General features: G+C 35.2%; 1 protein-coding gene and 1 long non-coding RNA gene across 2 annotated transcripts in view; one reads left to right on the plus strand and one right to left on the minus strand.

Annotated features, from left to right (window-relative positions):
- The window catches only part of LOC123874088 (uncharacterized transporter slc-17.2-like), a 74,515-nt gene that overhangs the window by 5,730 nt on the left and 50,929 nt on the right, over window positions 1–17,856 (minus strand). Inside the window, exons 2-4 of the mRNA XM_045919264.1 lie at window positions 11,476–11,602; window positions 6,625–6,715; window positions 2,248–2,490 (exon numbers count right to left, since the gene is read on the minus strand). Of these exons, the coding sequence (XP_045775220.1) occupies window positions 2,248–2,490; window positions 6,625–6,715; window positions 11,476–11,602 (461 nt within the window). The remainder of the gene's footprint in view (window positions 1–2,247; window positions 2,491–6,624; window positions 6,716–11,475; window positions 11,603–17,856) is intronic.
- Window positions 9,982–16,173, plus strand: LOC123874093. Its single transcript, XR_006797830.1, has 2 exons — window positions 9,982–10,156; window positions 15,626–16,173. It is a non-coding gene; the product is annotated as an uncharacterized LOC123874093 (long non-coding RNA).

Raw genomic sequence — 17,856 nt, forward strand, 5'->3', positions numbered from 1 at the left:
TAGTGATATCATAGAATACTGAATACATTTTAATGAAGCAACTGATAATATTAAGATAATATTACCCAACAGAACCTAAGTTCATATCCATTAACGGGGCTCTCTCCGTCACTCGCTTCATACAATCGTAGTTCCAATTTCATTTGAATATTAAGCAACCAAAGTCCATGAAATTTTGCAGACATATTCTAGAAACTAATATCTGTGTCTGTGGTGTTTTAGATTTTCCTAAAAATATGTAGTTTTAAAATTACAGTGGCTCAAAGATTTGTATGTAAATTTTTAAGACCGCGTAACTTTGAAACCGAATATTTTAACAGAAATCTGGAAAACCACAGACATAGATATTAGTTTCTAGAATATGTCTACAAAATTTCATGGACTATGGTTGCTTAATATTCAAATGAAATTGAAACTACGATTGTATGAAACGAGTGACGGAGAGAGCCCTGTTAATCAAAAGATTAACAGCTGTTTTTTCAGCCAATGCAATGTAGCGATCAATTGATATTTTATTACTTACATTTGTGTATTTTTATTATTGTATAACAATAACATGTTCAATTTATTTTTGTCTATATTTCTTTATTCATCGATGTTTGTTTAGCATCAATAGTAATAATAATCAAGTTAGTAGGTATTTCAAGTTTCATATTGCCCCTATAGTGTTACATCGCTGTGTTACATAATATTGTAATAGTTACCTGTATTTAGTCACTTATCAGTATTGGCATATATACGTTATGACACACAGTACTACACATAAAATTTTATCACGTTTTAAAAATAAAATCATTTTTCTGTGTCGTAATATTTTTTATATTACAAACCTGTAATGTGATATTATCTTGGAACTATGTATCTTGACGCGGTACCTACTGATTTAATTTTACTTTGTTGTAAACTAATTTACTTGTGGTTATTTACAATCCAAGCTAAATACTTGTAGATTGTAAAAAAATGAAATGAAAAATGAAAATTCTCCTATTTGTTGTTATAGCGGAAATAAAAATACACATTCTGTGATTTTAACTCTCTACACCTTGTATCATGGTTCACGAGATACAGACCGCCCAACAAATGGATGGACGGACGGACAACGGAGGCTAAGGTAGTAATAGGGTCCCGTTGGCACCCTTCGGGTACCTACGGAACCCTAAAAAGAACAATCTTAGAAGATTTATTATAAGGGGACCATAAATTATTTATTGTAGTACATTTTGTTCTAGTAATGAAGTAAATCTATACTAATAAATAAAATTGGAGTGTCTGTCTGTAATTTCGAAATAACTACCTCATATTAAGCTCATATGGTTATTTGAACGATACCATAACTGAATCACACGTTTTTAAAATTTTTGTCTGTCTGTCTGTCTGTCTGTCTGTCTGTCTGTCTGTCTGTCTGTCTGTCTGTTTGAAAAGGCTAATCTTTGGAACGGCTGAACCGATTTTGACGGGACTTTCACAGGCAAGTAGAGGATTGACCAGGGCGTAAAATAGGCTACTTTTTTAACCGACTTTTAAAAAGGGAGTTGTGTTTTTCTACCTATGTACACCGAAATCTCCGAGATTTCTGAACCGATTTGCGTCATTTCTTTTTTAATCGATAGAGGAACTTTGCGACATTGTTTCATAAAAAATTTGGAGTCCAACTCCTCAATCCTGATGCTGCAGGGGATCTGACCAATCCACGCGGGCGAAGCTGCGGGCATCAGCTAGTAGAAAATATAATTAATATTATGCCGTAACAGAATAAAAACTACTTTAAGTAAACATTAACATAATTCAAATCAATTACTAACATTGAACTAAATTAGATATAAGAAGGTAAATAATCTACCAAGTGCGAGTCAGGCTCGCGCACGGAGGGTTCCGTACTTGGGTGTTTTTTTTACATTTTGCACTATATATCAAAAACTGTTAGGCATAAAAATAAAATAAAAATTTGTTTCAGAATGTACAAATAAAGCCCGTTCATATGATACCTCACTTTGTAAAGTTATTTTGCTTTGAAAATTGAAAATACTAATTATGTATGATGTAACCACAAATTCACGGCTTTCCTTTACTTGTGTATAAGACCTAGCTACCTGCCAAATTTCATGATGCCAGGTCAACGGGAAGTACCCTATAGGTTTTCTTGACGGACACGACAGACTGACAGACAGACAGACAACAAAGTGATAAGGGTTCCGTTTTTCCTTGTGAGGTACGGAACCCTAAAAACAATAATTACACAATACTCACTGCTGCAAGACCGATGACCAAACGCACAACTACCAGCATCACGTGATGTAACCTCGCAGCCTGGGGCGTCAGTATTGTCAGCACGGCAGATAGAAGCATGGTGAAGAAAACCACCTTCCTCGGACCCCATAGCTCGGCTGCTGTCCCACTGAAGAGGCATGTGATGGCGTAGCCCCAAAAATAGCTTGACAAAACGTAGGCTTGCTCTTGCGCTGTCCAGTTAAACGTGACTACACCTTCAGGCTGAAACGAAATAAAAATACTAAGTTTAGTTAGCGTCACTTAACACAATATGCATGTGTTAAGTACGGTTATAATTTCTAAACTGGTCTGGTCTCGTGGGAGGCTTCGGCCGTGGTTAGTTACCCTACCGGCAAAGCCGTGCCGCTAATCGATTTAGCGTTCCGGTATGATGCCGTGTAGAAACAAAAAGAGTGTAGGCTTAATGAAAACTACCATACCCCTTCGGCTTCCAGGTTAACCCGCTTTCGTCTTGGACTGCACCTTACCACCAGGTGAGATTGCAGTCAAGGGTAAACTTATAGTATGTGAATATAAAAATTTAAAAAATGTGGAAGTAAGAAAGAGGAAAGGAAGACCAAAGAAAAGATGGTCGGATTGCTTGAAAGCGGATATGCGTGTAAAAGGTGTGGACATTGCATTGACGGATGACTGAAGCAAGTGGAAAAGGAAGACGTAATGTGCCGATGAAGGGCAGGAAGGAGTTAGTTTTTTAATGAAAAACATCTTGCGACGAATTTTCCAATTACTTCTACTCTCTAATGAACCAATTTAATGAAACTTTGGACAGAATTTCTTTCACATGACAATAAAATTCTACGTAATTATCGAACTTCAAAATCAAAATTTAATTATTTTATGTAGGACAACTATGCTCTGTGTGTGTCTTATGCTACGTCTATGACTATAACACCGGTTCGGAATGTACATTCTACTGAGAAGAGCCTTCGGGTTCCAAATCCTTTAATTTTATGAATATATACCTATTACCTACCTATATCAGCCAGAAGCCTAACTAAATCACAGGCAAGAGATACATTAGTGTATTTTGTTAATAAAGTGGATGCCAGGCATGCACTTTATCATTATCTGCACATAAGAGCTTCTCAATCCTCATGCTGTAGAAGTAAAGTCCACAAAAACCGTGAGAACTAGGAATCTGTCTGAGATTCAAATATACAAATTAGTTTAATGAATGTTGAATTTTGTATGCAAAATTTGTTTACTGTAACATGATAAAATTAATTACGGAAATCCTCAGTATTTTTAGTACCTACTTATTAAAGAGCAGAAATCTTTTACGACGTTTAATTTAAATTAACTTTGATTTAAATACGAGTTAACGTGTGAATTTCAGATCTAATTCAAATCAAACTAATAACTTCTTGTAACACATAACACATGAAAAGTATATACATAAAGTAATAAAGATAATAAAGGTAGATATCCAATATTAAGATTTTTTCTACTATGTTTATATCTTCCTAAATATTCCAATAGGTAAATAATTTAAATTTATTATCCGTGAAGGTTCTTTTTTTCACTTGCGCGTTTGAGATTCGTAGAATTACAAGGATGAGCCACCGATCGTGACCTAGCAGCGTCTTTTTCAAGTATTGTTTTTTAGTGTTATACCTACACCAACAATATTGCCAGTTCTACACCGAGTTCTACACGTGTAAAATGCAGATACTAAGGTTATTTAAGTAGTTACCTTTTTGAAAAACTTGTTTAGTTTTTAGCGAATTTGGTTACAGTTTGTCTGATATAGTTTTTTCTTTTTCAGAAATCCTAAAGATTCACAGTTCCTATTCTCTAGAAGGAGAAAGGAGAGGAGGCTCATTTTCGAAACAACAACATGCTAGGTCTCCCCGCAAACAAGATATTGACAAGTGAAATCAGCAGGTCGATGCATAGCATGAGGGGACTCCCAAAACCAATCGGTAGAAACACGAGCGTTTAATAAATCCTGCACTCCAAATGCGTTCTGTTTATTTTCCTCCTATGGCAAGCGATTGAACTGCGTTTTAATATCGCTCGCACTTTGATTGTGTTTCTTGTGAACGAATGAAAATGAGCTTTGTTTTTGTAGATAGAGTACTACTCTATCTACAAAAACAAAGCTCAAGGTATGTTTTTTACTAAGTTAGTAGGTATTTTGGATAGAATTTAGTACTTAGTAGTATTTAGTAGGTACTAGGAACTACACCAATACCTTCCCTCATCATCAACCCATCGCCGACGACTCAATACTGAACATGGGTCTAACCTCGGAATTAGAAGAGTTTGGCTAAGGTTTGGCCATAGTCCACCACACTGGTTAAGTGCGGATTGGCAGATTTCACACACCGCTGAAAACTTTATGGAGAACTCTCTGGCATGCAGGTTGTTTCCATGCGATGTTTCCATTCAACATTAAAGCGAAATAACTCCGAAAAAAGTTGGAAGTCCGGAATCGAACCCCTGACCATCAAATAGAAGGCCGATGTCTTTACCACTAGGCTATCACGCTCTTACCTTTACTCCAGCGATAATAATAACCTACCGCGAATTGTTATCAGTAGATATTATGACAATTATATACCAACTCAATCACTGTGGTAAATTGTTCAATTACTGCAATCAAGGTTCTACTAACGTTACGATATCGGGTACGTAATGCATGAGAAAAATATTTTTCCATTCAAGAATTACTTATGTAGATAATTATTGTAAGTAAAAAGATTTAGCTCTCCACGAATTACCTTAATTTGTATTACCGACAGTGTACTTAAATAAACAAGCCTTGATGCCATTTTAGACGAAATTTAAAAAAAAACAATTCTAGTGGATATTGTTTTATATCACTTCAAAATTGGTAAACCGTGGACGAGGTAAAATAAAAAACTTAAAAGTGGTCTTTAAACTCATTTACTTTGGGCTTTGGGCGATAAGAAACACATTCGGATTGCGAAGCGATTTCTAAAATGCATCCCATTTTCACTGTTCGATAACGTATGCATTCGGAGTGCGGGAGATTTCTAAAACACTGGTCTTTTATGCATCGAATAGTATAATAACGGCTATCCGGTCTAGCAACATCTTATTGATCAATGAAAAAGATTCTCTTCTCTTTGGGCTGGTTTCCGCACTTAAACGTTTCCGTCTGTTGTGCGTATGAAAAAGATTGTTTGCCTAACTAAACTTCAATAACTCAACAGTTATAGGAGCGAACTGAAATCTGAAAGGTCGGCGGTTCAAACCCCCACCCCAAAGCTTTACGCTTAAGTTTGAGGGGAAAGCGGAGTGTTAGTCATGATTAACATAGCTAATATTCTTTAAAAAAAACCTAAATATGGATTTTTTTACAAAATACCTACTTATTGATTGCCTTGCATTCCTACAACTGTAATCAGGTAAAGGTAACCGTTAAGAGTGATAGCTTATGTTACCTTTGGCCTTAAAACGCAAATTAATTTATTATTATCATCAACTTTAAAGCCATATCTTCTCCATCTTCCAACCCCTTCTACCAAAATCTTCGTTGGGACAACTTTTCTGATTAAAATTAGACCTACGTAAGTTAATAGACTGAATTGTTTAATAAAGCTGTGAAAGCCTAGTGGTTAGGATGTTCGCCTCCTAATTTGGAGGGCGAGGGTTTGATCCCGGGCAGGTATCTCTAACTTTTCGGAACTATGGGGCTTTAATGGTGAAGGAAACGCCAGGAAACCTGCATGCCTAAGAGTTCTCCATAATGTTTTCAAAGGTGTGTGAAGTCTCTAATCCGCACTTGATCAGCGTGGTAGACTATGACCAAAACCCTTCTCACTCTAAGAGGAGACCAGTTCTCTGTATTGAGCCGGCGATGAGGTTAATAGGAATTCGGAATTGAGGAGCTGGCGAACAAATAGGTGTAATTGCATGAAATTAAATTTTGCAAGAGCACAAAAGCAGAATGACAGCTGCTGTTGAAACTATATTAATAAAAAAAAATTGAGTCCAAAGTTCGTGATTTTTGTAAATCACGAACTTTGGACTCAATTTTAGCACAGTTTTAGGCCGTTTGTCATAGAAATGAGTTCGGATTTGCATTCAGTGATTGAGGACTCAAGTTTTTAAGCCGTTTTGCTTGGAAATGAATATTACGCAGTAGGGTAAAAAACGTCCGCATTAAAAAAGAGCAAGTTTTTTCGTAATTACACCGTTTTGATCGCCAGCTCCTCATTAGTATAGAAATCTCCCTCACTAATAAACTAAATCAACCCTTTTTGTTTGCATTTTGGCAAACCAAAGGTAAAGTCCCCTCTGAATGCTATTTCAATGAAATAAAATTACTACAGTAGAAACTGCAATTAATATTACAGTAGTGATTACCTGACGTATGTCCCGCTTTGTGACCACAGATGCGGTGTCATTATATAATAAGCTGTCGTTATTCACTATGGCCTTGCATTCGCTTTTTACCCTGTGAACAAAAGAACAATATAAATACAGTGCACACTGAATGATCATGAATATTAGCTCAACTGACTGAATATTTTCAGTGGCTCCCGAAAACAACTTTTTTTAAATCTTTAAAGATTAACCTAGATAGCAAAGATTAAAACATTACACAATTAACTAAATCTGTTTGAGTATCCTTGTGCAAGTGGGCCTAAGTGTCAGAGTATGTTTTTTTATCAAATATCTACAATGGATTCTAAAACACTTTTCTGTTTTGTTTTTGTTATAGAAGGGTTAATCTCTGCACCAAGATATGGATACTTAATCTTGATATGATCTGAACATCTTTAGTCTTTACCAATTCTTATCAGATATTTTATTCTACAAGGTATATTTTATCATAGCTTATACACCTAAAATGCAGTGATAATAAGTTATGTAATGTGATAGGAAAATTGTGTAACACTACGCAACGCTATAAAAACATCATATTGAGTTTTTATAAATGCCACACTAAATTTCGTGATACATATTTAATCATTATAAATGCCATTTGCGTCCATTACACGTCTGCAAAGGTGCAAAAAAAAACACGTGCCCAGTTATCTAATCCATTATTAATTTACTCGACATTTAAAATAAAACAATAATAACTTATTCTTGTTGTATTACATAGTACTTACTTATATGTACTTAAGTATCATAGATGATCTAAATAATCACAACACCAATGAAAACATAAAACATGTTTTCGAGTAACAAAAGAAAATCAAGAGCTGGCGAACAAAACGGTGTATTTACATAAAATATTTTTTTTATGTAAATATTCATTTAGTTTTTTGCTTCTTTAAATATAAAGAAGCAAAAAACTAAATGAAAGCTGCTGAAAATTTACTGTAATGCACTGTTTTAATGGAAATCATAAACTTTCAGTTTAATTTTAGAATAGTTTTAGACCGTTTTGCTTGAAAATGAATTGAAGTTTGTATTCAGTAATCAAATTCATGAACATTGGACTCAATTTCAGTAGTTACAGTTTTGGATCATTTGCTTGGAAATTACCAGATTTTTATTTAGTTAACCGAAAACGTCCGGATTAGAGAAAAAAAGAATTTTGGTCAAAAGCGTAATCACACCGTTTTGTTCGCCAGCTTCTCAAATAATCTGTAGTAATAAAAAATCTAGGTACCTATTGCTATCTATTAATGCAAAATTAAACAACTAACATTCTTATCTAAAACCTAGGTAGTCACCTACTACTACTATGAACTACAAATAAATAAACTCACGCCGTTTTATAACAGAAGAAGCGTGCAAGATTTTATTTAGCTACCTACGCGTAGATGGAAAAAATGAGGTGTAATAATATAGTAGATAAGACGAAAATAATTGTAGAGACGCTGTGATAAATTAATGATGTGAAAACTGTTTGAAGTAATAGTTATCACATTATTTTATCATAATTAACCCCCGACCCAAAAAGAAGGGTGTTATAAGTTTTACGTGTGTATCTGTGTATCTGTCTGTGGCATCGTAGCTCCTAAACGAATGAACCGTTTGTAATTTAGTTTTTTTTTTTTTTTTTTGAAAGGTGGCTTGATCGAGAGTGTTCTTAGCTTCTTCTTAGCTATAACTGAAGAAAATCGGTTCAGCTGTTTGAAAGTTATCAGCTCTTTTCTAGTTTTCTTATAGAGGTTTTTGTGTCGAGGGTTTTTTAAATTTTGAGTTATATAGCTTTATTTTATTGGGAAATCATAAAATGTCTAAGTTAGCTCGTGGTCGGGTATTGCTATTCTGTTGACCGATTAGTTTAGAAACCAAATCTTGAAGAATCGCAGCGCAAGCAATGCCAGTGCGGAGCGCCCGCGCCGGGGCCCTAGTGAGTGATGCTATAAAATTTACTAAAGTGATACAGGAGGAGGATTTTAGCCAGAGTTTTTAAGAGTTTCCATCTCGGGATTTTCCATTTCGGAAACTGTGCTTAGCAATGTATTCTTTGCTCCGCGATCTATAAATGTACGCGAGCCTTATAAAGGCGTAAGTTTGTCAGTTAGTGTGACGACTCTGACTAAAAACGTAGTGATTATATTCTCTTTGACTCTGACGGTCTGTACCTAACTCTGTTAAGAGGGGTCTCTCCGTCACTCGCTTCATACAAACGTAGTTCCAATTTCATTTGAATACTAAGCAACCAAAGTCCATGAAAAGCAGAGATATTCTAGAAACTAATTGGTCTTCCAGATTTCTGTTAAAATATTCGGTTTCAAAGTTACGCGGTCTTAAAAATTCACATACAAATCTTTGAGCCCCTGTAATTTTAAAACTACATATTTTTAGAAAAATCTAAAACACCACAGACACAGATATTAGTTTCTAGAATATGTCTGCAAAATTTCATGGACTTTGGTTGCTTAATATTCAAATGAAATTGGAACTACGATTGTATGAAGCGAGTGACGGAGAGAGCCCTGTTAAGGTGGATGCGACGGGTCTGCCCGCGAAATTCAAATTTAATTTGGTTTTCGCAATTTGTAAATTAATCCGACAAAGTAGGCTTATGGAATTCTAATTCCGACAATGGCAGTATCATCTTCACAGGATTACATAAAAATCTTTACTGGAAAGTGTTTAGTTTAAGAAATTAGTCAAAACAATGAGTTTGACATGAGTTACTCACGAATTAGTCGATGCTATAGCTAATTTCTTAAACTGGACCCTTTCAAGTAAAGATTTTTATATAAACCTGTAAGAATGGTACTGCCATTGGCGCAATTCAAGTGCCATAAGTCTACTTTGTCGTATTCGTTTTCAAATTGCGAAAAACCAATTTAAAGAATTTCGCTGGCAGACCCGTCTCATGCCCCTTAAATACCTTTCTTTTCGGCTCTACCTACTGTTTGATCTTGACGCACAAAGTGATAGCGTGCATCTCGAAATGGACATAAATTACCTAAACTTTTTATGCAATGTATTTATAAAATAAATACAGTGTTTTATCAACAATAATACCTTCACAGTTGAACATACACATGACGAATAGTGAGTGGCGAATCGATTTGTCACGAATGGTGTCGCCATATGAATATTCGACTTAAGGCATGCATATTAGTTACAATTACTTACTGATAACATAGCTGAAGACTCTGAACTATGGAATAACTATGTACTTACATATTATATTACATATGTAATTGATATAGTTAGAGGGATAATATGTGTAATTGTTATCTAGATTTTAGAACTAAGTATTTTCCGAATAAATGGGCCTTCCAGATTAGCACTGTTTTCACAAAAAAGTCGGTTGACAGCTAACTAGATTGATATTGGTACCATTATCCATATGCGATATGACAATTCAATATTAGATATGTGAGCTTCAACTCCTCAGTCCTGATGGTCCTGGCGGTGCAAGAGTACTGGTGTGATTCTGTCCACAAAAATCTTGAAAACCGTAAAGATCGAGGTACGGGTGTGAATTCGATTTGGTGTTGTATATTGTTCAACGATAAATTAAGTTTTCTTGTTGTAAGGCTGTGGTCTAGTCATTATGGCGACGCCACATGCTTGCCACAAACAACAAGCAACACAACAGCAACAATACAGCAAGCATCGGCAAACACACAGTACTTTTTAACCCCCGATCCAAAAGAGGGGTGTTATAAGTTTGACGTAGTGTGTATATGTGTATCTGTGTATCTGTATGTGGCATCGTAGCTCCTAAACTAATGAACCTATTTTATTTTATTTGTTTGAAAGGTGGCTTGATCGAGAGTGTTCTTAGCTATAATCCAAGAAAATTTTCTAGTTACTGTAACCTTCACTTGTCGGGGATGTTATAAATTTTTAATTTACACTTGTTACACACAGTGTTTGGCTTGCCTGCCAATCGGATCAAACGGCAAGCGCTCCCAAGCGTAGTACGCAAACACCCGTCCACACGCTTGCCAGTGATTGTTGTTTATGTACTGAGCACTAACAACGACCTCTCCTTATTTTCCGGGTGTCAAGCATAAATAATATTACTTCAATATCGGCAGAATATTTTAAGGACTATAAATATTTAAAAAGTCGTTTCAATCAACTTTGATGATTATAAGACTAAATTATAGGACTAATTTCCATTTCAATAGAGTGATAAATTCATTATTAATGTAATTAGGTTAGATCTCTGCAACAGTTAAATTTTGTTTCATCATAATGCTGGTCAGCCCCGATCAAGCTTGTGTTAAACACTAAGGAAAAAACTCGGGAGCTATTTGATTGTCGTTTTGTAACTTTTTTGTTCTAGAGAGTAGAAAAACTTTAGTTTCTATTCCCTTTGAGTATTCGGACTACTTAAATATTAAAAATGTCTATAATTGTTTGTTGATATTCTCGATAGTTACATAGACCTAAATACACTGAGCAATGATTATGTATAATCAAGCAGATATTCGACGAAAAGCTTACAATAGATCTACAGATTAATCCATACTGAATATTATAAATGCGAATGTGTGTCTGTTCGTCTGTTCGTATGGTAACATTTCATGGCCCATCTATTTAACTGATTTTGACGTGGTAAAAATACAACATCCATCCAAGGGAGGACATAAGCTACTTTTTGGTATAGGTTTTCTTGACAGACACGACGGACGGACGCACAGACAGCAAAGTGATCCTATAAGGGTTCCGTTTTTCCTCTTGAGGTACCTACGGGACCCTAAAAAACCGAAACTTTCGCGAACGAAGTCACGGGCGTCATCTAATTCTACGTAAGATTACTGTGATTGATGTACTAACGATGTGGCTTTGTTGTCATCTGGCACCATTGCGATGATGTTGACACTCATGTTAACTCTGAGCATGTAGTTGACCCAGCACGCGAAGAACATCATTATGGCCACGTTGAAACGCGCCGGTATCAGATCTGTAAAAAAGACAATTTTCATCTGTAATTTTCGGTTCGAAATCTCTCTAGGAATCTCTTCAAATATTTGCATTAAATAAATTTAATTAATTTAATTGTATAGTTAATTTAATCCAGGCATATTAATAAAATTAACAATGTACTTAAATTAATAATTGTAAATTAAAATTACTATTAGTTATCGTCGTCACTCGTCAAAAAGACCACCCCTGGTTGCCCCTGGACCAAAAGTGCCCATCAAGCTGGCTACAATGCTGGCTGGTTAATTTAATTGTATTAATTAATTAAATTGTATTGTTTAATTAATTAATTTAATTGTATTAAATTTTTCCATGCTTATGAAGTAGAATATGAAGGTCGCTACTTAGTTATAATTTTGAACCCAACAACTGATATTCAGCAAATAAATAAAATTTCATTTCATTTTTTCATTTTTTCATTTCAATTTCATTTCATAACTAAATTTTTGAGGTAGGTACACCACACCGTACACTTTTTGACTGTTTCTCTCTACGTAATAAACTTATGGGTTTATTTGATAAACATTTACCCGATTGAGATTTGCATTGACATTTGCATTTCGAAAGCATAGGTGTTATTCAAAATTAAATGCTGCAAAATTAAATCATCAAAATCTAGAGGCATCCTTCCACTTTTAGATATGCAGACGAAGTCAACTTATCTATATAGCTTATGGTAATTTTTGATTCAGAATTATCTCAATCTAGAATCAATATAATAATAGAAAATATAACAATAAACAAGAAATAATAAAAAATTAATAAAGCATCTAGAATTAATAATTATTGTTAACACGTATTTCTTCAAGACAATATTTAAAAACTGCAATATTCACAGAAAAAAGATGTTTCAATAAAACTATGTTATTGTTGATAGTAGGTAGGTATATTTAGCACAATTTTTGATTTAGTTCACGACAGGGAACTTGTAACAAAAGTCGAGACTTCGACGTTATTAGCAGGCGTCAAATGTTACCCACAATTGACGCGGGGAAGCCTATACAGTCCCCTCACTCTAGTTCACACTGGTTCTGAGGCATAAATCTTCAGGGCCACATTACATGGCAAATATTCAATGTCAAATACAATCGAGGCATCAAAATGTGACCGGAAATCGATGTTTCCACTCAAGCAAACATTAGCTATCAAGTGCGCGACCTCGTAAGAACCTGAAAGCCAGTTCGCGGAAGATAACTTTCAAATGCAATGTCAATAACAGATGGACACTGACAACAGCTCGCCGGGTACAAAACTGGTACATTTGATTGTAGTTTGCGTTGTCCGCATCGTTGAGAACCACTTTCTTTGGATTTTTTAATTTGAATTTACAAAGCCAATTTATATCATAGAGTATGGACTGTTTATCTTTTTCAAAATAATGTTTGTATTACGGTATACATGTATTTTTGGATTGTACGATCTTCATAACAAAACAGTTATGTGCAATCAATAAAAGCAACTTTATTAGTTTCATAAAAAACAGGTCAAGTGCGAATCGGAATCGCACACGAAGGGTTCCATACCATCGTACGAGACTTTTTTTTGTAATGTAATCACACTCAATAACTAAATCAACTTATAAGACAGTGATCGCTGTTAAAAATGACACGACAGACACAGACAACGAAGTTTTTCTAAAGGTTCCCTTATTCCTTTCGATTTATGGAACCCTAAAAATAACAATTTGTGTGCAAATGTACTTATGTTTCAATCAAATTAAATAAAATAATAAGACTATGAGACATGTGAAAGGGAAAGTTTCAAAATAGATCTGAACTAGTTCGGATGGAGGAGCAATTATGTCGCCAATAATATTCTAATGATATTTTAACACCAGTGATATTAATTCACGATTTGACGAACGAACGGTTACAAACTACAATCACTCTACTTCGAATTAAAGGAAGTAAATACTACCTACTTATTGATGTTTCGACAAAATTAACTGATATCGGAAATGAAAATTTCGCACATAATAATTAATGTGGGAGCTTAAAAATTTGCAATTGTCTAATGCAAAAATGGCATTTGGACGTAATTTAAATGCCTCTTGTACGCCAATTAGGTATTTTTAATTTAGTGGTAGTTTTGTACCATATACATGGTCAAAAATACCTGGATTGGTTGAAGTTTAATTTAAAGATGGGTCTTATGCCTTGTACAAGGGTCATCGAAGACTCTGTACCAAATTGTCCGCGACTTCATCCGTGTGAATTTAGGTTCTTGAATTTTCTGGGATAAAAATAGCCTATGTCTATCCCCGGAATGATGCTGGGTCATGAAATGAAACATCTCTCCTACACAGAATAATATCAATGTGATTCCGTACTATTATTTACTAGCTGATATCCGCGACTTCGCCCGCGTGGATTTAGGTTTTTCGAAATCCCGTGGGAACTCTTTGATTTTCCGGGATAAAAAGTGCTAATCCAGGATATTATCTATCTCCATTCCAAATTTCAGCTAAATCCGTCTAGTAGTTTTTGCGTGAAGGAGTAACAAACATACACACACACACACACACACACACACACATACAAACTTTCGCCTTTATAATATTAGTGTGACAAGATCGGCGCTTGACAATGGAAAGCAATGATAAGGCCTAGGTTGGAGCGGGCTTGATTCTCTTGCCTTGACAGTTTTCAAGTATAATATTCTACTTGGCAGAAAATATGGTTTGATAATAATATGATACGTATTAGAAACGTTGGCATAGAATGTAGAAACTTGTGTCACCACAAGGGACCAAAGTGATGTTTTGTTCCTCGAGGGTATTATTTGTAATTCAGAGCGAATCATGAGCGTAGCGAGGAATTTTGTACCTACCTACCCGCTATCTCCTATTGCCAATTTTCGTTTTTCGAATAGATATGATGAAAAAAACTTTTCGTGCGAGCTAATTGGAAGACGCAAACGTTCATTATAGTAGTTCACTCTGCTCATGGTCTCCGTCGTAGAACGGTGAAGGAAAAAATAAGATTGTAAAGTTTCTGAGCACACTCTCCTAAGCATAATGGTATAAACCATCTCGTATCATAATATCGAGTTTTATTAAAACCAAAGCTCATAATATTTGCTAATTCATTTATACTTAATGTAAATCTTCATTTAAACCTGAATGTTGCGTGTTTGCGACGCTCGCAACCGATTGTGGTTTTTCTGTAGCCATGAACTAAATATTCGGAGTAGGTAGATGCTAACGCGTAGAACGATTTAGAGGAAAAGATAATGTTAAAGATAAAATCTTAATAATTATCAAGTATTTCATTAAGTAAATAAACACATTAAGTATAATTTAATTATACTTACTTATTTAAATCCTTATCTTTATACGGGTCCTTATTTTCAGGCCCTCATTGGCGCAGTGATGAGCGGTGTGGTCTTCCAAAAGGGAGATCCCGTATTCGATTCCTAGCTGACTCTATTTGAGAATTTATAATTTCTAAATTGGCTTAGATCTGCCCTGGTGAGACATTCCGATCATCTTGCCGCCCTTTCGGCAAGCCGCATAGAGACAAATAGGTACTTACTTAAATTGATGTGGATTTAATGAAACTGCCATAGTTTTACCCGACTGCGGCAAAGCCAAAAGGAAGGGTTATGGTTTTAGCAGTATATGTATGTATGTAAGTATGTATGTATGTTTGTATCCAGATTCTGTGTGTTCCACGGTAGTGCCTAAACTATTGGGTCGATTTTGATAAATGAGGTGTCAATTGATTTGTTGTAAAGGTCCGGGTGGCATAGCCTATATTTTATATGAAAAACATTGACCTAATGGATGTTACATCAAAAGAAGTAGAGGTCTCCGAAATTTTTTTTTTTGCTATTGTATCGAGTGGGATGTCAAATGAAAGAGGAGAAATATCTGAGCTCATTAAAACAAATGTACAATGACATTAAAATATACCAAGCCACAGAAAAACAATTTTACTGTAATATTTTAGCGTTTATTAAGACGATCGGAGTCAGGTTATAGTTTTCAACTTTATCTTTTCAGAATAACTCGCTGGCCGCTTCCAACTTCAAAAAATGTATGATGTTACCTCAAGGTCACCTACCTCTATAATAATGCACCAAAGTGAGGACAAATTAGTATGCTATGTGTGTGAAACATACGCGTAGCGACTAGCGACAGATTACTAGGCATTGACGCGGGGTTTACGCACTTTTCAACACCTTCGAGCGTGCTTCAAAAACTGGCGGGCTGTTACCAGGGTTGTGATGTACTTAAATGATTTTGTGTTACCAATTGGCAATTCCCATGACGGTAAGCTATACCTACTGAAATTAAAGCAACGTGGAATTTTGAAAGAGAAAAATTATTTTTCATCAATATTGGGTAGGTAATAACAAATGACTTAGAATACGCTTTTAATATCACTTAAAGTAAAACCAATTTTTAACAGATTTTATATAAACAAATGCGGTTAGGTTGCACTGAAGTTAAATGAAGGTTTAATTAAGAAAATGATTTGTGTTTACCATTCAGAGTTGGCATTGTTGTCTGCAAAGTGCAATAAAATTATTCTTTCAAATTCGCTCTTTGTGGTGCGACACTTGTTTTATTGTCCGCGGACATTGCTACAAAATACTTGCTTACCTATTTCATTATCTGCTTCATAATAAATGCACTCGACGCTTGACGTAAAAACAACCATAGAAAAACTAGTTTATATAAACTGTTGCAGAGTTTACCAGAACTCTTTTAAAATCCTGCTCAATTCTTATAAAGATTTTCTGCAACCTTGTAGATCTCTAAATTTTTTAGAGAGTTCTTTGAATCGGGTAATCCATAATATACCTAATATTATAAAGAAGGTTTCAGTTTGGCTGATGCAGTAATAATGAGCATATCTGTAAGTGTAGATAAATATTCTCAACCCATCGTAGTGTTTATCCAAAGTAGGTAGCTACATAAAGTAAGTAGGATCAATATGTCGCAAATGCTATAGAAGTTTTGCATTCAATTCGCGTCGTTTAAATTTCATGGAGTGCCGCCTAAATTTTATTCACCTAACTAGCCGATGCCCGCGGCTTCGCTCGCGTGGATTTAGGTTTTTCGAAATCCCGTGGAAACCCTTTGATTTTCCGGGATAAAAAGTAGCCTATGTGCTAATCCAGGATATTATCTATCTCCATTCCAAATTTCAGCTAAATCCGTCTGGTAGTTTTTGCGTGAAGGAGTAACAAACATACACACACACACACATACAAACTTTCGGCTTTATAATATTATATAAGTGTGATGTAAGGAGAAAGACCAAGTGCAAAAAGACTTCATCTAGCTGGTGTAACTATTTAAAGCTTGATAAGTTAGAACATCAATATACTTTTATACTTACTAATATTATAAGTAGTGTTGAATTGGGGATCCTGTATCAAAATCCATGGGGATTTTGGATCACTCTCGCTAACGCTCGTTCGCTACGCTCACCGTGATACAAAATCCCCATGAATTTTGATACAGGATCCCCAATGTAGGCTACTGTCCACAACAACACATTAAATAAATGGAGTATTCCTAAATCCAAGCAACAATTAATCACTATCAACAGTGAGACAAAATCCTCAATGACTAGTTATTGCGGATCCTATATCATACGCCCGCACCGCACAGTGGATGATATAATACGATGAGTTCGACGAGACTGCGGCATTCATAAGAAATGCGAACGAGCCCATATGCATGATAATTTTACGTCTAAAAGTTTGCTCTCGCATAGTTAACCATTTGATTTGTTGCGCTCAAATTATTTTTGTATATTGATCGTGTTTCTGCTTGATCCGGCATTGCTGTATTCATTAGTATGAATTTCGATCGATTGATTCGAGGCTTGCGCATACTTATAATAGGTTGGATAAAGGTAGACTCTTTAAATGTTTATAGCTCATCAGAAATATATTCGTATTACATTAACGATTGCTTTTCCACATATCGGACATAACATTTTATCCAACGATAAAGCACATTTAGTACACGTTATAGCATGACCACATGGTATATAACACGCAGCTACTTCTTCTACAAGACAAATTTTGCAGCAAAGTGTTTCTTTAATATTTTCAACACATAATATGTTTCTGTCTGCAAAAGAACTTATTATATTGTTATTTACAAATTGTTCAGATACTTTTGATGCACCACAAACATCTTTGCTATCACTTTGTAGGTATGTTTCACCCTTCACAAGTAAAACATAGGGACAGGACGGAAACCAGCGTGCGTGC

Source organism: Maniola jurtina, chromosome 17, assembly GCF_905333055.1.
Source record: "Maniola jurtina chromosome 17, ilManJurt1.1, whole genome shotgun sequence".
NCBI classification, from domain to species: domain Eukaryota; kingdom Metazoa; phylum Arthropoda; class Insecta; order Lepidoptera; family Nymphalidae; genus Maniola; species Maniola jurtina.